Here is a 22,608-nt window from a genome sequence, read left to right as displayed (position 1 = left end):
TATTTGGAGCGAGTAGTGAGAAACAGTGAAAACGTTATTGGGTGCATGGAGTATCAGCGGGGATCAGCAAAAATTGGAATGCATTGCTGACCTGAGAATATGGCTAGGGACCGACCACTAGAAAAGAAATGGGATCTTGTATTAAAATGACCATATTTACATTTAAAGGCAAGCCAGAAGAAGCAAAAGAGGATCTGGCGGTTGAACTAAATCTTGAGGGGAGAAACTGAGTAAGGGAAGATGGACGAACTAGGTGTAAAAAATCTGGGATTCTGTTCCGCATACTGAACTGAGCGTGAAAAGTAGTTGGAACACGCAGGCACCTAATAGAAGAGTTAATAAGAAGAGATTGGTGGGAAACGAGAATATATATGCTAAATACAAGTATAAAATAAAAGCTGTTGTACAAGCATGAAAGTAGCACTGTCAAACCCCAATATATTTCTGCTCGAAAAGGCCTCGATATTGACTTTGCCAATGCTTTTTTTCCTAAATGCCTGACACATAAATGGCTAACAATCTTGGAATGGGGTTTATACTAAAGAAATGCATCCCATAGCTACGAAGTGCACAAGTGCGAGGTTAGGGCAGATGGAGTAAAAGCATGGAAACACGTGCCACCACCAACTCAGCAGGTGAGTGGCCTATTTCCTATTCAGTGCAGGGCGGTGGGTGGGGGGCGATTCCATGTGTTTCTGCGCTAGTGCGCTCAAACATCTGGTTCAACAAACTAAACTGTCCTCAAACTAGATGATCTTTCCTTTTGAACATAAAAGTGGCGAACTTGCCTCAGCTGATCTCTGCTCATGCGCAGAGTGGACTGGATTCACACCATCCGAGGCCACTTCATTGTAATAGCAAATAAACCTTGTGTGGTCACCGCGAGATAAACTTTGATCTCACCACCTTAGCTACATCAATAACCGCAATAGGCCCGTTTCAGCTTATAAAAGAAACTGTACCCCATCCCTCACAGTTGAGAACTATTTCATAGATTAACAATTAACCACAGAATAAAATGTGTGTACACACTGTGTGGTAAATCCAAAATGAAGCTGCCTTTCAACTCCTACTTATACTCCTAAATTTCTCTGCACCATTCACTGGACCCTTTGCATCATTGGCCCTACCTTCATCCACCTAAAACTATGGCAATACTCACAAAATATAATGCTGTAATCCAGCTGTCTCTAGTCCTGGCAAGGAAAAGTACATTTATGACAAGTGTGAATTGAGAAGGAGGCCTTGCTCTTTCCACATAGATGATAACAAACAGCTCAGGTTAGTGGATGATGGTACATATCCACAAGTCTGACTCCATCAGTCTTACACTTTTGCGCCACATGCCATGCAAGCTTGCTGTTACATGATTGGAGCACTCCTCTGATAAATCCACAAGACACATAACACTTTCCATAAATGATTATAAACAGACAACCTATCAACCAAATACAACAGCCAAGATGTTGGAACATGTCTGAAAATGCAACCCTCTCTCCATTAAAACTCTCTGCCTCACTTTATACTAAAGTGCAAACAAATGTTGATATTGGTGGTGGTGGTATTGGTGGTGGTGGTATTGATGGTGGTGGTCATAGTATTGGTGGTGTTAATAGTGGTGGCATTGGTGGTATTGGTGGTGGTGGTATTGGCGGTGGTATTTTTATTGGTGGTGGCGGTATTGGTAGTGGTAGTGGTATTGTTATTCATGGTGGTGGTGGTATTGGTGCTGGTGGTATTGGTGGTGGTTTTGGTGGTGGTGGCATTGGTGTTATTGGTGGTGGTGTTGGTGGTATTAGTGGTGATGGTGGTATTGGTGGTATTCGTGGTGGTATTGGTGGTGGTGGCATTGGTATTCGTGGTGGTGGTGTTGATGGTATTGGTGGTGGTATTGGTGGTGATGGTATTGGTGGTGGTGGTATTGGTGGTGGTAGTATTGGTGGTATTGGTGGTGGTATTGGCGGTAAGTCGTGAGGGGGTGACACCATGAGTTACCCACACCGGGTGACACCAACCCTAGTGACGCCGTAGGGTTTTATATGTACCCAATTTTATTACTATGTCGAACAACGGATTAATGTGTGGGGGACTGACGGACTTGGTGAGGAACAAAAGGCCATTCCCCAAGGGTACTGGACTATGACACAACATTGGTCAAGAGGGCTACAACTCCGGGGATAAAGAAGAGAACTAGGCCTATTACTGGTTTAAGCACCAAGGGTAACAGTTTGTCAGCAGGTAGGGCGTACCTGGGATCCAATTACAGTAAATAAGCCTGGCGGGCGGTGTAAATTGTCACTCAAAAAGGGTGCAGGGCTGCAATTGTGGCCATAATACAAATAGTCCCTCAAACCGGATTTGTCACCAGCCGGGTGTCGCCATTGGTTTAGCAACCAAAAGTGCGGGGCTAATGTCTGGGCCAACTCGGCAAGTTGCACTCTGGATCCGGGGCCTGTTCAGGGGGCTTCAGTTGTAAACATTCCCTGCCCGGACAGCCATTCATGCTAGACCGGTTGAGGAAGCTGACAGGTACAAGGGTGCTGCTGTCCCTCAGTTGGGGAAAGACAAGGTATGAAAGCACTAAGAGGGTACAATGTATTAAGAAAAGTGAGCATGTTCATTATTCAAGCAAAGGCAGGTAGCTGTACTTTGTGCCCCCCTATCCCCATCCACTTTCTCCCATTGGCGAAGGAGGGAAAGTGAAAGACTTGCGCTAGGAGGGGACATCAGCCTGGAAGCACAGCAGTTAGACATCGCAGGCAGAAGGTGAGGGGCCAGCATGCAATGTGGCCATGTTATGAAGCAGAATATGGGGGGTCTGGTGCAATGCCAGGGCACTACATTGGCCATATCGGTCAGAGGGTACAGTACCAGGAGCAGCGTGATTCCTGAAGCTAGCTATGGGATATCATAGGTTGTCATTCCTTATAGCGGTGTGCTGCAACTCCTAGGAGGACTGGCCCTTCGCCCTTTAGGAGAGGTTTATTTACTGTCTCAGGCTGACAGCTCGCCCATTACCAAGGTTCAGGTTGAGCAGGTAATGCAGGCATGCCTTACAATGCCAGACAATGCGGGTCAGGGCAAGTGCTTTGGCAGTCACTCTTTCAGAAGGTGCAGCGACTGCAGCTTTCAGGGTGGGCATGCAAGTGGAGCGCATCATGCAGGTGGGGACGATGCCCTGTTTTCAGCTACCTTCAGCCTGGCTTCCTTCGAGCCGTGAGAATCAGCAAGTTAAGGGCAAGATCCAAAAAAGATTCTTCGGGGGTGGCATTAAAGGGACAGGAGGAGCGCATCATGCAGGCGGGATGATGAGAATCCCAATGTTTAAAAGGTACACCCGTCCTTAGCCACCAAGGGGAGTGGCCTGAAGACAGGTTAAGTGTATCATGTACAGGCGAATTTGGAGTATACCACTGGCACCCCGGTGATTCACCAGAGGTAATGGGGTGTAGTGTTATTGTTGAAACTGTGTGCAAGTTTGAGTAGTGGTATAGGATGGTGTGCAGTGCTCAATAAGGGCTGTTGGCAACCTAGCTCTTCCTTTTGCCAGGATCAAGGGTCTGGGTGAAGGGCCTTTCATTCATCGTGTGAGTGGCACAAGGTGCCGAATTTAGGAAATGGAGGATGGGTTTTTTCCTCCACTAAGTTTATTTGGTTGGGAGTGCCAGGCATGCGCTGGAACAGCTTGCTGATGAAGCTGCAGCACAGACTACAGGGGGATGTCTCCCATCCCAACATCCTGTTCGTACACCTGGGAGGCAATGATCTGACTCTCTTGGGGAGGAGGGATCTTCATGCAAAAATTGAGGTCCTCCATGTGTAGGTTAAGCAACCTATTGGGGGCATGTGAGTTATTGGTGGTCTGAAATAACCCCTCGTGGCGAGGAGCCCGGTCAGGGGAGGCCGTGGAAACCTCACGCAGGAAAGTTAACAGTGCCATGCGTAAATTCACTGAACAGAGGGGGTTTGGATCAGGTATTGGCCTGCATGCCAAGTCTACAGGGTATTTTGAAGAAGATGGGGTTCATCTGTCTGAGTGGGCATGGACTTATTCTTGCTGGACCTGGAGGAGGCCCTGGAATCAGCAGAATGTAGGTAAGAAGGCCGGCCTTGGTGGGGGTCCCTGGTCGTGACGATGGCCACACCCAGAGCTGTGGCGGAGTTACAGGGTGATCCAGAGGTGGAAAGGTACTCAGGGGTACCCTCTTCAGGAGCACAAAGGGTGCAAAGGCCAAATTCCCCAGCAAGTACTCGCACTGGACCCTGGAGGAGCGACGGCACTCGTTAGTCCTACGGGCAGTTGTAAGCCTGAGCAACTGGGGGTTGCCTGGATACTCTGCCCCTTTGGGGCGTGAGTAAGGGGGTGGATTGGCGGTCCACCGGTGGGAGGGGTTATCCCCTCCCCCAAAATTGTTAAGCAGCAATTGGCGACGGCCACGGTGTAATTTGGCTCATCAGGCGGGCAGGTGGCGGAGGGGCTGCCTGCCCTTGGATCGCCCGTAAGATAAGCCACCATGTTGGCATATTTGGTATGCAAAGAAACCTGCAGTAATTTTCTCCACAAACAAGGTGTTGTGTGGTTTATTTCCTAATAATATTGCTGTATGTGGGATGGGGAGTGTTCCTGATATTGGCACTATGTTTTGGTTCAGTCATGCGCCGTATTCTCATTGATACGTGCAGTGGGGTAAATCAACATGTCATTCCAAGTTAAAAGAGGACTTTTGAAAATCTTGTGAAGTAAAATTCAAACGGATGATGAAGAGAAGGTAGTTGTGAAGGAAATGGGAGTATGGCTGTGGTATTTGTAAGTACCAGTGTAATCATAAAAGCTGCACAAAACATGTCCTCTCCTGTCTTGTCTTCATGTCCACCCCAACTAATACGAGGTACTCAAGGAAACAAAATGATGTCCTACACGGGCCATAAAGGACAGACAGTTGCAGATAGAGTGAGTGGTGGTGATAGAAAAGTCTCTGCAAGATGTTCGTAGCTGCAATGTGCTTCATGGCAAAGACACTGTTATGGCAGCTGACATCATTGTTCCAGGACATGCTGACAGATAAATGTCATTGGTGTTTCAATCTTAGCCATCATCCCTTAATTATTGATTCACTGCATCCCTCAATTGTTGATTCACTTCACAAACAAAAGAGGGGTTTGCAGAAAATAGTGTAATTCATTGTCCAAGTTCAGACCTCTTTGTACCGCTCTAAATCTCCAGATCCATTTGGCTTCACATTGTCGCATCTATAGTTCCCTATCACCTCCTCTTGGGTCAAGACAGACTAATTCAATACCATGGAAGTGAAAGTTGGCTCTGTTTGCCCCATTTCACAGTCATGTGATACCAGTGAGTAAGTCAAATCTTGTTTAATGCACGCCCTACGGTGTTCCTGGATACGTGATCTCAATTGCCAGGTCGTGCTCCCTACATACATTTTAGACCTGCCTGGACGTGGAGAAGGTTGGATGTCTGAAGAAAGCAGCACAGGAGTGCAGTGTCCTGAAAGGTATTCTGCGCCTCACCCTTCTCAGGTACTGACATAACAAAAAAAGCCCTGGAGCCAGGGCATCGGCGCCCATGGGGAAGAAACACGTATGAATAATAATGGCTGTAATTGATCTTATAATGAGCGAGAGATAAGCTGGCAAACTCTGCATACTGATATGGGAAACAGCACTGAGTGAGCTGACACACCCTCTCCAATTTGTATATAAGGAATAACCATTTAGCCAGCATCCAGTCACCACCTCTGCTGCCTTTCTTGAGCTGGTGCACCTGCGATAGTACAGCATGGCAAGTTTACACAGTTCTGGGGGCATGCTCAGAAAACTGGGGGTAGACAGGGTGCTAGCCAGGGTAGGCATGCTGAGGGTTCTTTCGGGGGCTATGTGGGTGGCAGCTTTGTTGGTGGTGCCAGAAGTAGCTTGGCTGGTGGTGCAGTAGGTAGCTTTGTTGGTGGTGGTGTTGTTGGCAGTGAACATGGGGGCCAGTGGGGCCAGTGGAAACAGTGGGGCCAGGCTAGCCATGAGGACCAATGGAGCCATGCTAGCCAACCACATAGTGAGGGCCTTCTCTCTGCCGGTGAGAAAGCGACCATGTAGAACCTCAACGACCGCCTGGCTGCCTACCTAGACAAGGTCAAGGAACTGGAGAATGCCAACGCCGAGCTTGAGCGTAAAAAGAAGAGTGGTACGCAAAGCACCGACCAGCTCCTGGAGAAAAGGACTACAGCAAATATTTCAAACAAATTGAAGAACTTCAATCTAAGGTGAAGTACCATGTTCGGCTCAATTAATTCCTTATTTTAGACAATGTTCTCACCGGTCAAAACTAATTCCTTAATGTTCTCTGCAAAATGTGAAGGTACTTCTTTCTCTTCCCCTTCCCCTTTAAGAGTTTGCCTAATCCTAGACCGTCCATATGTCTCTCTATATACTTCTCTTTCTGTCATTTTTCTCTATTTCAATCCTAATCTAATTAAAAAATTTTTTTTACAATTTACCATAACCATTTTCGCGAGAATGCAAAAAGAGGTTTAAACATAAACAACTGTCTATAGCACGTGTAATTAGACCAATGTTCACTGCAATTGATGTGCCCCATCTTATTGGCAACCTCCCAAATATACCCGGGTTCCTCTGTATGGTATCAAGTACCTGTCCTGGAACGGTACCCTAAACCTTTTACTCACTAACGTTCTTGATTGCAGGATAAAAATCTAGGAATTTAAATCTGGGTTCTAGAAAAGCATGTGCAAAAAAGCAAAATGAAAATAACAAAGTTTGAAAGCAAATGTTTAGAGATAAAGTTGCCCGTGATGGTTAAGCATTTTTATATTTTTTACTATCTGAAGCACACATCACTAAATAAATTGGTACTAATTGCTCTAACAAAGCATACATTGCAATCAATTAATACACACTCTTGTGCAGCAAACAGCATACAACCAGAACAGAAGTTGTAGAGCAGGTGTCTTGCAGTTAAAGAGGTAGGCACTCATATCATGATAGAAAAGTATGATAATAGTGATAAGTTCAGGGAGAAAATATAAATTTCTTTTCTGGCATGGGTAACTGGAAAAAGTGACTTTAAAGCACAGGAAGCAAGCAACAACAAACCACAGCCGGAGATGCTAGAGTGTGCGTCCCATCCCTGCTCTAACCCAGCACTGGCTGATAAAAAGCAACAACAAACCACAGCCGGAGATGCTAGAGTGTGCTTCCCATCCCTGCTCTAACCCAGCACTGGCTGATAAAAAGCAACAACAAACCACAGCCGGAGATGCTAGAGTGTGCTTCCCATCCCTGCTCTAACCCAGCACTGGCTGATAAAAAGCAACAACAAACCACAGCCAGAGATGCTAGAGTGTGCTTCCCATCCCTGCTCTAACCCAGCACTGGCTGATAAAAAGCAACAACAAACCACAGCCGGAGATGCTAGAGTGTGCTTCCCATCCCTGCTCTAACCCAGCACTGGCTGATAAAAAGCAACAAAACAGACAAAATAAACGTTTTCCGATTCAGATTCCTAGCCATTTTCTAACCTTTTTCTGAGAATGACCAGTTGAAAGTCTTCTTCAGTACAGGATGTTTTCTCCTCTGATCTTGAAGCCCCTGTTTACCCAGAGGCCACATCATACTGGAGTGCAGCTTCTTTCAACAGCCTCACTTTCTGATACACAAAGCCGCGAATAAAATGTCTTCCTTGTAGAAACGTCCCATTTGCCTTACGAGCTAAGGTTTTAGAGAGTAACAGTGAACCTAAAAACATCCCCCCATAACTCTAAACAATTATTCAGACCAAGAACAAACCATCAAGAGAGGAAGCTGTTTCTGGCAGGTCCTTGCAGCTTCTGTGAAACTAAAACCTAAGGTTTCACAACCCCCTTTGTACCCAACCCCAGGCTCCTTACGTCATAAATAGTCTTTGGGAGAACATCACAACCTCCTTTGTACCCAACCCCAGGATCCTTCCGTCATAAATAGTCTTTGGGAGAACATCACAACCTCGTTTGTACCCAACCCCAGGATCCGTGCGTCATATATAGTCTTTGGGAGAACATCACAACCCCCTTTGTACACAACCCCAGGATCCTTCCGTCAAAAATAGTCTTTGGGAGAACATCACAACCTCCTTTGTACCCAACCCCAGGATCCTTACGTCATAAATAGTCTTTGGGAGAACATCACAACCTCCTTTGTACCCAACCCCAGGACCCTTCTGTCATAAATAGTCTTTGGGAGAACATCACAACCTCCTTTGTACCCAACCCCAGGATCCTTACGTTATAAATAGTCTTTGGAAGAACATCACAACCTCCTTTGTACCCAACCCCAGGACCCTTCCGTCATAAATAGTCTTTGGGAGAACATCACAACCTCCTTTGTACCCAACCCCAGGATCCTTACGTCATATATAGTCTTTGGGAGAACATCACAACCCCCTTTGTACCCAACCCCAGGATCCTTCCGTCATAAATAGTCTTTGGGAGAACATCACAACCTCCTTTGTACCCAACCCCAGGATCCGTGCGTCATATATAGTCTTTGGGAGAACATCACAACCCCCTTTGTACCCAACCCCAGGATCCTTCCGTCATAAATAGTCTTTGGGAGAACATCACAACCCCCTTTGTACCCAACCCCAGGATCCTTCCGTCATAAATAGTCTTTGGGAGAACATCACAACCTCCTTTGTACCCAACCCCAGGATCCTTACGTCATAAATAGTCTTTGGGAGAACATCACAACCTCCTTTGTACCCAACCCCAGGATCCTTCCGTCATAAATAGTCTTTGAGAGAACGTCACAACCTCCTTTGTACCCAACCCCAGGATCCTTCCGTCATAAATAGTCTTTGGGAAAACATCACAACCTCCTTTGTACCCAACCCCAGGATGCTTACGTCATAAATAGACTTTGGGAGAACATCACAACCTCCTTTGTACCCAACCCCAGGATCCTTCCGTCATAAATAGTCTTTGGGAGAACATCACACCCTCCTTTGTACCCAACCCCAGGATCCTTCCGTCATATATAGTCTTTGGGAGAACATCACAACCCCCTTTGTACCCAACCACAGGATCCTTCCGTCATTAATAGTCTTTGGGAGAACATCACAACCCCCTTTGTACCCAACCCCAGGATCCTTCCGTCATAAATAGTCTTTGGGAGAACATCACAACCCCCTTTGTACCCAACCCCAGGATCCTTACGTCATAAATAGTCTTTGGGGGAACTGCTTTGGCAGCAGCTTCGTACACTCGAATATGGAATGTGGCACCGGAAACTGACCAAGTGACCCCGAAAAGAGAGAGAGAGTCTGGTCAGCAGGCCTTGTTAAGCAGCTCGTAACATTTACTTGCCTTGAGCAGTAAGACTGCTTTAGTTTGCAGTAGCCCTTACGAAGGAAATTAAACTTGTTTACACGCATGAAATTGCAAACTAAATACATATTGTAATTACTTTGAAGTACAACATTAATGTAAACTAATCGCAACAGCTGGGATTGAAAAGCAACTTGAAAAATCATGTTTGCATTTTTTTTAAAGAAATCTTCGAGCAAAATTCTTAATGTGGCAGCTGTTTTTATTTCCCAACTTCCCAAGGAAGTTCCAATGTCGACCCAACTTTTTAGCTGATTTGAATATGCTAAATCGGTGAATCGTTTACAGGTGATGAGCAGCAGAAGACGTAGTCAGAAGTCTAAGGTTACAGAATTCAACACAGTACTCACTGCAGAGGGCAAAATGTGAACTGGAATGTGGAATTCAAGTGAACTAGACTGCAGCCAAATGAAGCGATATTCTGTCTTTTGTCAATTATCACCAGCACTAAGACCACGACGTGCCAAGCAAATAAAGTGCAGAGATGCAGTTTTTCATGTTTGTATTTGAGAGTGACATTCAGCACTTTAGGCAGTAGACTCACCCAGTAGCTCAGCACTCACTCGTAAGGGCACCACTTAGTGAGCATAATATGGAACGTTGTAATTGCCATTAACAATAACTGGCCCAACTTGCAGCCCACGTTAAATGTACTATTTTATGAATGATAGGCCTGATAGAGCGCCATGTGACTCTGAAATTTGTAGGGGTGCATTATATTCACCGTTAGTCAGCACCCGCATATTAATCGATGTATGTTTAGAGGTACCATAAAATTGTATTTGCTATAATCGTTTAACATAGAAGTGATAGAAGTGTAATAACGTTTTTGTGAAGATTAACGTTGCAAGTTATCGTGAATGTATTTAGTATAGATGCAAATGATTAGTTTTCATATAAAGCGATGTATTAGGTTAAACGTGTGCCATGTTAGAATTAAAAATGTAGGTTGCTTATTTGCAAAATGGGAACATAAGATTAATGTTTAGAATGTGATTTAGTAGTGTTTAATGTTGTAAAGGCCTAACCGAATATAAGTTAGAAGAGAAGCCCTGTTTATTTCTTATATTAGCTAACATTGTAGGCCGAAAAAGATTCCCTTGGTAAAGGCTTGGGTTGCAGATAAATGTAAAACCTCAAGGTGCGAAGAGTTTTTCTTTTTCGTTGCCATATTTCTGCTGCAGGTGCAAGGACATTTAGCTCGTTAGTGAGAATAAGTCTTTGTTTTAGGAGTTGAGATGCTGTGAGAAGCCAACAGGGGAGTGCATTGGAATGTGCAGATGTTACATCTAGTATGGAAGGTGCCTGGGACCCAAGGTCAAGCTAACGGACGTTGGACGACAGACAGCTCCTGATGGAAACTTACCGAAGGAAGACCTGGCTGAAGAGGTGTGTCGAAGGCGTGTTCTACAATTTTGGGGTTTTGTATTAGGGACAGTGCCCCGTGGGTTGAGCAGATGAGGTTTAGGCGGGAAGCTAGAAGGAGCATCCTAGATCGAGCTCTCACTAAGTGAATATACTTCTTAGGAAGTTTTCACTTCTGACACCTTTTCCATGATTCTCTTGCCTGGGAGGGAATGCTAAGTAGGGATGCCACTTTAGAGTAGTGTAGGGATTGAAATGTTTTGACTAATGATTCCAAAAATTGATTTCAGCATAACGATCCTTTACCTGATGCTTTTAGAATCTGTAATTCTTTTTATCTTTAGTCGGATGAGAATTTTGCGTAGGCTTGCCTTTGTACTAGTGCCCATTTATCTTTTGTGCCTCGTATTGAGGTGCCTTTATTTTCAGATGTTTTTGCTCATAATAAAATCTCGAAAATCCTAGATTCAGAGTCCTTGGTCCTTTCCAAATGATGTCTAATTGTGGTAGATATATTTTGATAATTGTGTTCACTCCCTCTACGCTATCTGGCAAGTAAAAAGATCCTGGCGACCTGTGAGGGTTCTTGTAGATAATTGGGTAGAGAAGAATCTGGCACTATCAGTCCTTAACTCTTCCTTATGCCATCTCGTGTTTGCAGATCCTGCAGGCCCAAGTGGCCAAAGCCAGCGTTGTCCTGCAGATCGATAACGCCAGGCTGGCAGCCGAGGACTTCAAACTCAAGTGAGTAAAACACAGTAGTAATGTTTCGCATATGGCTCATATCAACACACGTACAATTCAAATTCAGGCAGCATGGAAGTTCAAGAAACACTGATGCCTCCTAGCAGACCTAAGACCGTTGTCCCCTATGGCAGAGAACTCTCCCGCTGGCAGCCATGTTACAAGGGGGTTGTACAGGGGTTTGTACTTGTAGCTTCTCTTGTGCATTGAAGGCATAGATGCATGACGCGGGTAAGTCATCCACTTTACTGACACTGCTCCTAATAAAGGGAGCATTGTCAGTGTTAGCTGCTCGCTGTTGAATGATGAAGGTCTGACATGCAGAAAGGGGGCAGGTTCATGTAGAGAACTTGCCCCAGCAATGGGCCTGTATCTTCAGCACAGTATTAGCAGCCGGTGACACCACCAGAGCAGGAACTCTTTGGAGCTCCTTCCAATGTCCACACCTTACTCAAGGCATCTATGTCATATGAGATGAACATACTTCCTTACAGTGCCGCATGTTTAATGGATTAATTGCTGCAACATAGCAAAGGAAGGAGCAGTTTGACATGACTACACTTCCAAGAAAATGAGAAATGGAGATAACTCTGGTAGGGAGGAAGCAGACACAGTGCTGTTTGCACCGGGTCCACTGCACCTAGATTTCCAGATTAAATAGATTGGATTGGTACTGATGCGATTTGGCACCAATGTTCCCCAGTACCAGACAAGAACAAAAAAAAAGATTTTAAATGAATGACCAGTGTAAAAACAACCATTGGTTCGTGCAAATGTTGGTACTGATGCCAGGGCAAATTTTCAACTCCAGAAGTAAAATCAAGGTGATAAAAAAGAAACTTGGAAAAAAACTCCTGATGAAAAACAGTACAGCCACTTATGTCATATATGTTGCCATGCTTACCAGTAATTCGTGGATTCAAAATAACCCCCATGTTATGAGTAATTTCCTCTGGAATAGTGATTATCACCCAAAATTATAATTTCCCTGTGTCATTCTCAAATGCTGAGAGAAGTTCCAGGAAAATGTGCTCATGGCTTCACCTGTCAAATGTATCCCTGGAAACTCCATAGGTAATTCTGTACATGAAATGTCAACGTCCATCGTAATTCACTATTCAGTTGGTAACGCCTGCCACTGGCCGGTTAGAGACCAAGGGACCACTCAGAATGAAGGTTTATAAAGTGTGCCTTGAGAAAGCCTTGGGATTTTCTGCCCCAAAAGACACTCAAGGATTGTTCCCATAACGTCCACTAAGGCTCGCTCTATCTGTATTCTATCGTAGCTGACCCCGTGTTTGGCTGGGATGAGTAAGACTTGTTGCACCCCATGTATCTTCACCACTAGTGTGACTGTGATCAGACAGAGCTAAAAGAATGGATAGAACATGCTTTATCAAAAGGCCTGAGGCTTTCATTAACATTAACATGTTCCTCGGTATAAGAATGAGCTGATGCTTCGCCAGAGTGTGGAGACTGACATCAATGGGCTGCGTCGGGTCCTGGACGAGCTGACCCTGGCCAAATCTGACCTGGAGTCAGATGAGGAGAGCCTGGCTGAGGAGCTGGCGGCACTCAAGAAGAACCACGAGGAAGTAAGAGATAGCAGTGTGTTTCAGAATGGTCTTGGGAGTGATGAATATGGGATAAACCCAAAATACCCATCATTTTCCGTAACAATCTTTTAGAGGCCAGTGAAAGGCACCAAATGTCTACATATACTATAGGGCATCATTGTCCAATGGTGCAGTAGGGCTGAGCCCATGCCAGATTTACCGCATAGCTGATGACTATTTAAATTCAGAATATGCTCATTTGTGTTATGAGTATATGCTGCAAATCTGGCATGGATCATAGAGTCTCTTAAACATTTTTATGGGACCCTCAACAGCAGCGCTCGGTCAGTGGCATACTAGTAAGTGGTGGCATCATCATCTAGTCTGTCATCCACCAGGAGGATGTGTCTCGAACACCAGAGAGAGTGTGGAATCCATGACATAGATACCGTGTTCTATAATTACCTCCTGTTGCAGCGAAAAATGAATTTATTAATGATAAGGCACGGGTAAGGTTAAAAGAAAAAGAGATGTGGGTAGGAAAGAGCCAGATATTCTGCACATCTATATAAACATATGGTCAACATGTTTCAGCCTACTTGTGCTTGTCAAGATCCGTAAGGACCATAAGGTTTGTTTCTTGGATCCCTTTAGTGGGACAGAAGGGACACTGTCACCTGGGCATATGAGTCACAGTTATGCTCTTTCTATGGAGATGCAGGAGAATGCAATGTCCTCCCATTCATGACTCATAGTTGTGTCCCCATAGGTGCCGGGGGGGAGAGGGGTGAAGGTGGAAAAGTTACGCTCAGTTGGCGTTGGCTCTTCATGCGGATAACAGTCCCTCACGTCCTGCAGACTCCTTGATGTAGCACGGTGTTTTCTCACTCCTTTTGGTGGCTGTTGATACTCTGTTGGGAAGCTGAGTGGGATACCTTCTTCTCTTTGCTGCTCTCTCCCCCTACCGATATTTGCGATGGATGTTAGATCAACATTAGATACTCCTGTTGTAAAGTGTGTTGATTATGCTAGCATGCTGAACATTACTTAGTGGTCAAGTGACAAATAGTAAGTTATTTTTAAATTACAGTACTACAAGCAAAACATTTTTTTACATAACCCAATTTCTATTGTTGATCTTCTATTTTGTACATCTCTAGTATGCAAATTATGTTAAAATTTAAGGGTACTTGTCTTATTTTCTCTTTGTAGGAGATAAAGGCTCTCCAAAGTGATAGTCAAGGAGAAGTCAGTGTGGAGATGCATTATGTTCCAGGCATAAACCTCCTCGGCCTCCTAACCAAGACAAGGGAGCAATATGAAAGAACGGCAGAGGAGAACCGCAGGCGGGCCGAAGAGGATTTCAACCTAAGGGTATGGACTCCTCTTTCCACTATGTTCATTGTTGAAACAAAACAGAGAAGACCCCATCAAATAACCCTCATTTGTCTTCCTGAGTGCTGAGCTGAAACAACAGATCTCAACAGGGGTGGAGCAGGTGCAATCAAGCAAGACTGAGGTGTCAGAACTGCGACGGTCCTTGCAATCGCTGGAGATAGAGCTGCAGGCACAACTGGCAATGGTGAGAGAAAATGTAGCCCTCAGAAGGCATCCCCACTATTACGAACCCTGAAAGTGTTGTGTAATAACATAAGTCTATTGCCAGTTATGTAATCATATCAATGATTTATGCAACTGCACTTTTTTTCCTCTAAAGAGAAAATGTTTTTCCATCAATCTTGGAGGGTTCACTACTCATTTCCTACTCAGTACAATGACTAACTCCTGCCTTTGACAAAAGTACATCTACAAGTACATGCCGCTCTACCTATGCCGCTCTACCTTTCCCTTCTCTCTTCTTCCTGGATGGATGCCAGCGCCGGGACACTTCCGTTGGAAGTAGCTGCGCGCTTAATAAATATTAATAATAATAATAATAATAATAATAATAATAATAATACAGTCATTTTGGGGAAAATTCTGCAAATATTCACAAACTCTCAAGCTTCTGGGTGTTCTGCAATTTTCCAGGGAATCCTTGTCCTTGAATTCCTTCCCAGCCTAGGTATACATTTTACCCATGTGGAATATAGCATCGCAATAGGGTATTAATATACCTGGGGGAATTGATTTTCGAGTGCCAGTCCACTTTTTGTGAATTCCCTTAAATCATACATTTTGCTATTTGCACACACACCCAACTTTGTGAATTGTGCTCAGTGTGTTTCTAAACATAGTGATTGTAAGAACAGCCAGCCCACATGAATTCAAACCCTTGTCCTCCACTCGTTAGCACTTTTGGATCATTGTGGTCTCTATCCTTCCAAGTATTCCAGCTTCTCCTTGTATCTTTACCTATGCCTAGGTTAGTTTCCATTCCCATTACTCTTTACCTATGCCTAGGTTAGTTTCCACTCCCCTTTCTCTAGGGTCGGGTGAGTGTTGGAGCACTACCATTCGACAGCCACCAAAACTGCACATTAAATGTCCATAAAGGGTCAAGAAACACAAGAACCCAACTCAGATCCACTGAACAGGCATAGCTGAACAACTGATAGACATTTCACTACACTATGAACAGCTTATGCAAAAGGAAGAGTAAGAATGAGATCCTTTGACCATGAAATCACCAGCAATGTGATGCAGGAACCAAAAAAAACAATATTTGTAGACGTGGTTCGTCAATAGGTTTGTTCTCTACTTTCTAACTGTGCCCATTTTGTTGATCGACCAGAAAAGTTCCCTGGAGATGGACTTGGCCGAGACAGAGGGACGCTATTGTTCTCAGCTAGGAGAGCTGCAAGCCAAGATCAGCATCATAGAGGAGCAGCTGGTCGAACTCAGGGAAGAGACGGAGCACCAGAGTGATGAGTACAACCAACTCCTGGACATCAAGAGCCGGCTGGAGCAGGAGATTGCGACCTACCAGCGTCTGCTCGAAGGCTCAGGGGGGTAAGAGGGTGGCAGCAAGCTCCATTGATGAATTCCTTCACTTCCCTTAGCTAGGCACCCTATGTAGAAGGATCTCACAGTAGAGAAGCATGTGTAGAGTCACAAGGCAGTCAGAATGAGGATAAAGAGGATTCAGCTCTCCTGAAAAAGATTCCCTTCACTTTTCAAAATGCTATACCAAACCTCCTGTACTGCGTGCAGTTCTGCTGTATGAACATCTGTGTCGCTCTGTAGTGTGAACAAAACAATAACATCTGCACAGCAGCAATTTTATAAAAAGTTGTGCTCTGACTTTTGTCGTTGTCGGTCCAAAAAGCCTTTTAAATGCGAAATTACATATGTAACGTAGAGAAATATCATTAAATATTTTGCTTGTACCTTGTTTGCGCCTGGTTTCAGTCGGCAATGGGATTTCATGCAAAGTCAATTTTTGCTACCTCAGCAGATTCTGCTTTTTGTGAAAACCTATGAGTGCTTTGTGCTGTTCCCACTCTGCTACATTCCCTCTGCATAGATAACTGAGGAGTTGGTAGACTGTAATGTAAAGCAATTGTGGAGTCTTCTGTTGTCCTCTTCTTACACAAAATACTTTCGTGCATAAAAGTTGATGGTTGCTGCTGTTTGCACCATTTTAAACAACTCTGCACCATACTAGCTCCAGAGAAACCATACTAGCTCCAGTGATCACTGTTAGTAAATCTATATCAGAGATCATAAAAGTCAATGGGTTGTAACAATGGCTGCCACTGTCTCATCCTTTATCTTTGCTGGGCGGACGGCTCGCTTCATCAATATGGTTGTGTTCATGGCTACGCATTTTCTGTTGAATGGAATGGGGTAAGCCACGTGGAAATCGAAGCTAGGCCACAGTTGCTTCAGTCGCCCCTAGGTCCTGGAATATGCGCAAGGAGTAGGGGCCGGATTCATAGTGTGGCGGATGGCTGCTCCGCCACAACGTAATGGATATCCTGTCCGTCTCATTACAACTGCCATAGGACAGAATGCACTCTTAATAAGGGGGATGAAATAGCCGTCATATTTGCGATGGAGTAAAACAATCCTTCAAACCCTAAATCAGGTCCTGAATCTTTACTAGACGGCTTGTAGATGAGTGAGCAAATGAATGACAATCTCTAGAGCAGGAACATCTACCCAGAGGGGCGTCTTGGAACTGGAAAACCATTCCAGCCTGAGCGAGAGGTGCCTCCTAGTCAAGAATATGGAAGTGGAGAGAGCCAGGATTTAAGTTGTTTCCTCAAAAGACTGTGATGCGGTTTTCCCTAATCTGCAGAGGAGGGATCTCCACATCTTAGCTGACAGATAAGGGAAAGCTCTTCCGCCCTATATAGATCGCTTTATTCTGGTATTGTAGGAAGATGGAGTGAGGAGGAGTGCAGAAGGCTCAGCGGTTGATGGTGAAGGAGCTTTTCCAGATAAGGCTTGGCCCTACTTCTGCCAGGCTTCTGTGCATTAGGCAGACTGCCTAAAACATTATTTGCTTATGCACAGGAAACCAATGTACATTTCCAAGGTGGCTGCTGATGGGTGTGGATTTTGGGATGCGGAGCAGTAGCCTAGCTGCTGTGTTTGCCTGAAGGCTCTGTATAAGATACTGGGGGGTGTCCAGACATAGGGCATTCGCTTTATATAGGTTGGAGGCTATATGTACCTGCACCCTGTCTTGAGTGAGGCCAACGAAGCTTCTCAGGTGCAACGCTATTGGCTAAACTTACAAGTGAGCATTTTAAATGATTGCTAAGGCAGTGCACGTTGCCCAAGTAGGGAGTTTATAGATTAAATACATGGCTAGGGATTTTAACGTTTTACTAAGGAAGTATTAAATTGCATTATATTTGTACTAATATAGAAGATGCGTACTTTGAAATGTTGTATAATGTTATTTTAATGTCATGGACGAGTTAAATTGTTGTGCACATGTCACCGGAGATGTTTGCCTTACTCCCTGTGATGAAGTTTGTCATTCCTTCTGTCCTCAAGAGAGACATTGTTCAAGTGCCAATCTTACAGGCTCTTTACTCTGGACAGTATCATTCATTGTGTTTCTGTAAACAGGTCCTCACAGGTCTCCCAAACTAAGCATCCGTCAGACTCTGGCTCTACAGGATACAGCTCAGGAGGACGCAGCAGTTACAGCGGCACCGGTTCTTCTTCCAAAGGTAAATGTTTCTTGTGATGCCCAGCGCCTACACACCTGTACCCCACTCTCACAATAAACAGGCTCTGACATCACCACTAGCACCCCACACAGTCTCTGCCACAAGAGCCACGCCCTGGGTTAGATTCAGCCTGTGGAGGTTATCTTAGAGCATGTGACCTAGATTCAGGCTCAGACAGAAGGTTTGTAATGCTGATCCTGCATTCTGTAAGTAAGTTCTTTCCCACATATTGACACGTCCAGGTTTTCAATAGGACAAGGTAAGGCAACAACCTTAAGCAGATCACCTTCGGGTGTTACCAAATTACTGAAACAAAACATAATTAAACTGTTTTCTGTGTAGTTTGCTGGCCTCCACTAGACTCCTTTAACTGCTACCCAGGCTTTCAGCTAGAATACAATGATACCCATCGCTGAATCAGACTTATGCTAAACTTTATATTGCTGTGTAGATGATGGGAGCAAGTTTCTACCTCAATGGACAGTGGACAGCACTTTCCTACTTCTCACTGAGGCCCTAAGCACACTTCAGACGGTCGACCCAACCAATGGAGTGGTCTTTGAATCAGAGAAAGATGGTAGTTGTAGAAATGCTCTGTCTTTATGGGATACTGTGCCAAGATCTGACTGTCTGGAAAGGGAATGAGCTTCCACAGATGGGGTGTTTGGTGGGAGGCCACCCTGGTGCGGTAGGCGTCATACCACTGGCGGCAATCCCTAGTCAAAAGGGACATTCTACACAAAGTCCAGCGAAGTGTGTTACAGTCCAGCACCCAGTAAAACACCTTAGCCCTCATTATGAGTTAGGCAGAGCAACTCTAGAATCTTAACCTGCTAAACTCCCTTTTAAAGTTAGTACTTGGGTCCGCATACAAATCTACTTCCCTCTCTCTTTGCTAACATGTAATATGTGTGCCACTCCAGTAATAGGGTACATACAGTGACACATGGGATGTTCAAATTAATCTCGGCCACTGGTAATTACTCGGGCCGCATCCCAACTCATCGTTACTTTGGACACTGCCATCTCAGTTTGGAACCAGCATATGCAAATCAGTCTAGATCCTGCTTGAATGGGAACAGTCCAGCCCGAACTGTCAGCCCAGTTCCTCCCTGAACAGGAACACAAGCAACCTAGGACCGTCTCCGACCTGATTATGGCTCATCAGCCCTGCATAGCTTAGTTTCAGTGACACAGTGTGACACAGCGTGCACAGGACCAATGTCTGGGCATACAAGTCCCACTTAGAGAGGTACACTAAAGTATACAGAGATTTATGAATGGGATGCTTGAATTAATCTCAGGCACTGGTAATTACTTGGGCCAAATACCTATCTATTGATATTTTTCACCCCATGCCATCTCAGTTTGGACTCAGCCATATGCAAATCAGTCTTGATCCTGCTCCAATGGGAAAAGTCAAACCTGAGCTGACGAGCCAGGTCATCCCTGAAGCGGAACACAAGCAAGCTAGGACTGGTTCGCTCTGGTAGGGCTCATCAACCAGTTATAGCTTGGTTCCAGTGACACCGTGTGCATAGGTCCTGTGTCTGGGCTCTATTCCCACATGAAACAAGCCACTTGAGATGCCAACACAAGAAATGTTCTATGCAATTTGGGGCCAGATGTACGACCATTGGATGTAGTCCATACATAAGGCTGCAAGTCGCAATTAGGAAGGGGCACCCTTGGGACGCCCCTTTCTTATTGGAAGTCGCTAAACACTATTTTGAGAGTTGCTGTTTTTTGCGACTCTCAAAATAGTGTTAGTACATGGCCCACAGGGATTTGGCATGTGCAAACATGTCACAAACCTGTGTGCGCAAGCAAAATCCCATCTTACATCTGGCCCTTAGTGCCCTGCAGGAAACAAATGCAAAAAATCTAATAATACAAAATTTCAGGAAATGTTGGGAATTTCACATGGAATTTGGCGATTTCACTGTCGTAATTTACATTTCACCTAGGCCTAATTAATACAGTACACAAACCCAAATCACTGATAGCAGGGCTGAGTCCCGTTAACTTACAGGTAGCAAACCCTACTGGAGGGCTGATTCAAACACCTGTGTTGCCCTACTCTATGGTCCCTGCATTTTAGATTGAACCATCCTAACTTGCTCCATATTTTGTTTTTCAGAGCCTGCCAGGACAACACGGTCATAACATTTACAGAGTTGATGGCAAACCGGTCAGCACAAAAAGACAGGTACATGACCATCAATAAATGTTGAGGCGGAGTTGAATGTTGCAGACCCAGCCAATGGAACATGTGAGGAAAGGATTCCAGATAATGGAGAACATCAGAGTTACTATACGCGCTCTGGACTGCTTTGCACTTTATCCACATGCTTAAATTAGAGCTCTTGTGTACTACTCTCTTAACAAGAGCGCCCTTTTTGATTTTCACCTTGAAAAAGATCATCCTAGTGCAGAACTTGTGACATCACACGTTTGAGCAGGTGCCACAACAGAGGGTTCTCAGTTTATGGATGTCACTAAGTTTCAAATTGAATCACACATAGTTACTGGTGAATGTATTATCAATTGAAACCATAGTGACAATGCATTATTATCACTGGAAGATATTGTGAAAGAGGGTACAAGAACCTTCCATCCGGAAACGTTTGCTGTGCTGTTCCTTTTCAATCCACTATTGGGTGTTTCTTTTTTAGGTTGTGGGGATGGTCTCTTTTTTACACCTGCTTGCCTATTTGTTCATTTCAATAAACTTTCTCTTTGATGCAACGTACAATATGTCTTTTAATTCATTTGTTCTTGCTTAAACTATCTTCTTTCCAAGTTTCAGAGATTTTTTGCTTCAGAACTTATTTGCCAATGAACAAAGTTGTATTTACAGCAACGCTGACTTTAGTGGCAGAAGGAGCTATGAGGACACAAGATGATTTGAGGGATAAATAAATGAATGGATGATTGGGATAGGTTTATATAACACACAATATATATTGTGTCCTTTTATGCTGCTCTCCATTATAGTCTACCTGCCATAATGTGTTCATTAAGTTAACAATTCATTTACAAGGAGGGATTTGATTATAGATTGGTATCTGAGATAGTGGATCTCCTGACTAGTAGATCCCTGGAAAGGCATTCTAATATCTGAGACCTACACAAGAGAAAGTCCCTCTGACACCTAATCATGAAGAGTTCCTTTCTTTCAGTCAGAGTGTAGTTGTCTGGTGTGGACTTCAGGGTGAATTAGGGGAATCAAATATCCCATCCACGGCTTTGGCAACATTTTTTAGATCAGAAATAGGATTTTGAAATTAAGATTGTCTTGAGTTTGTAGTTGGTGTAAATATTTGCTACTATGCATTGTGATCAAAATTATGTCTAATCATGCCACCAGATTTTGAGTTGTACACGGATTCCTGCAAAGGTCCTCATTATGAGTGGCCGGGGTGCGTTTGAGGTAACAATCTCACCAGATGAAAACCATTATTTCAGAGTTCAGAACTTACAAGGTGTGATAAATACCACTAATTACAAATTGCTCCACTGAAAATGGAGAGTGGCCTGCAGAATCATGCACTTTAGCACCCCTAGTACATTTCAGCAGGACTGACTTGCCAAAAACTACCTGTGGCGAAATGTGAGGATGCAGAAATTGATGCAAAACCAATCATTCTAATCTCTTTGCGAAGTGGTGTTGGTTGATATTGAGAGGGGAGGATATTAAATATCAGCTGCAGAAGAGAAGGTTGTAAGAAAATGCTTTGTGTCGCTTCACCAATCTGTGCTTTCAATTCCAAGTCACTAATTTTACTCCCTAGTTTTTAACATTGTGCCTAGGCTTGGGAGCCTGATCAAGTAGTTCAGGTGCAGTACCTCTAATGATAGTGTTGGAGAGTTTGCTTTTTAGGCTGAAACAACCAGCTGGCATTCATCTAGTTCTTGTTTTGAGCCAGACAGTGTTGTAGATTTTCATACTTTGTCTGGTCATTAACTTAGATCTGAAGCAGTTTCATTGGCGTAGAACAGAAACAACAGCCTTTGATGTCTGATCAAGTTTAGAAGAGGCTGGTTGAATACATTAAGCAAAACTAATGACAGTGTCCAGCCCCACACCTTTGGTATCCTGGAGTGGGGTAAAGATCTTTGTTTCACTGTCTACACAGGATCCGACAGTAAAGAGTGTAACCACCATAACTCGGGTTTTGTTAGCCCACAAACATTGATCAGCTGTGTCACCAGCAACCTTTGTTCCACAATCTTAAATGCTGCAGAGAGATCCAGTAGTGAGTCGTAAAGTCCCCCCCTAACCCTTCAGAGATGGTGACCTGACAATAACATACAGTCTATCGAAGAAAGGAATCAAGAAGTTTTGTTTAAAAGTACCTTGCCGATAATTTTCAGGTAGCAGTTGCACAGCTATTATACCTTGGACCAATTATGTTATGT

General features: G+C 44.3%; 1 protein-coding gene and 1 pseudogene across 1 annotated transcript; both read left to right on the top strand.

The window, feature by feature from the left end:
- The first annotated feature begins 5,797 nt into the window (after positions 1-5,797).
- LOC146869355 (keratin, type I cytoskeletal 13-like) lies at positions 5,798-14,521 on the top strand (annotated as a pseudogene).
- LOC146869354 (keratin, type I cytoskeletal 17-like) lies at positions 6,103-20,941 on the top strand. Its single transcript, XM_085651367.1, has 7 exons — positions 6,103-6,275; positions 10,623-10,781; positions 11,419-11,501; positions 14,270-14,639; positions 15,792-16,009; positions 18,083-18,186; positions 20,327-20,941. The coding sequence occupies exons 4-7, from the start codon at positions 14,637-14,639 to the stop codon at positions 20,350-20,352; spliced, it is 351 nt and encodes a 116-aa protein (XP_085507493.1). The 5' UTR covers positions 6,103-6,275; positions 10,623-10,781; positions 11,419-11,501; positions 14,270-14,636; the 3' UTR covers positions 20,353-20,941.
- The last annotated feature ends 1,667 nt before the right edge of the window (positions 20,942-22,608 follow it).

Source organism: Triturus cristatus, chromosome 1_1 (assembly GCF_964204655.1).
Source record: "Triturus cristatus chromosome 1_1, aTriCri1.1, whole genome shotgun sequence".
Lineage (NCBI taxonomy): Eukaryota > Metazoa > Chordata > Amphibia > Caudata > Salamandridae > Triturus > Triturus cristatus.
The sequence above is the reverse complement of the archived record's forward strand: the minus strand, read 5'-3'. Positions and strand labels throughout refer to the sequence as shown.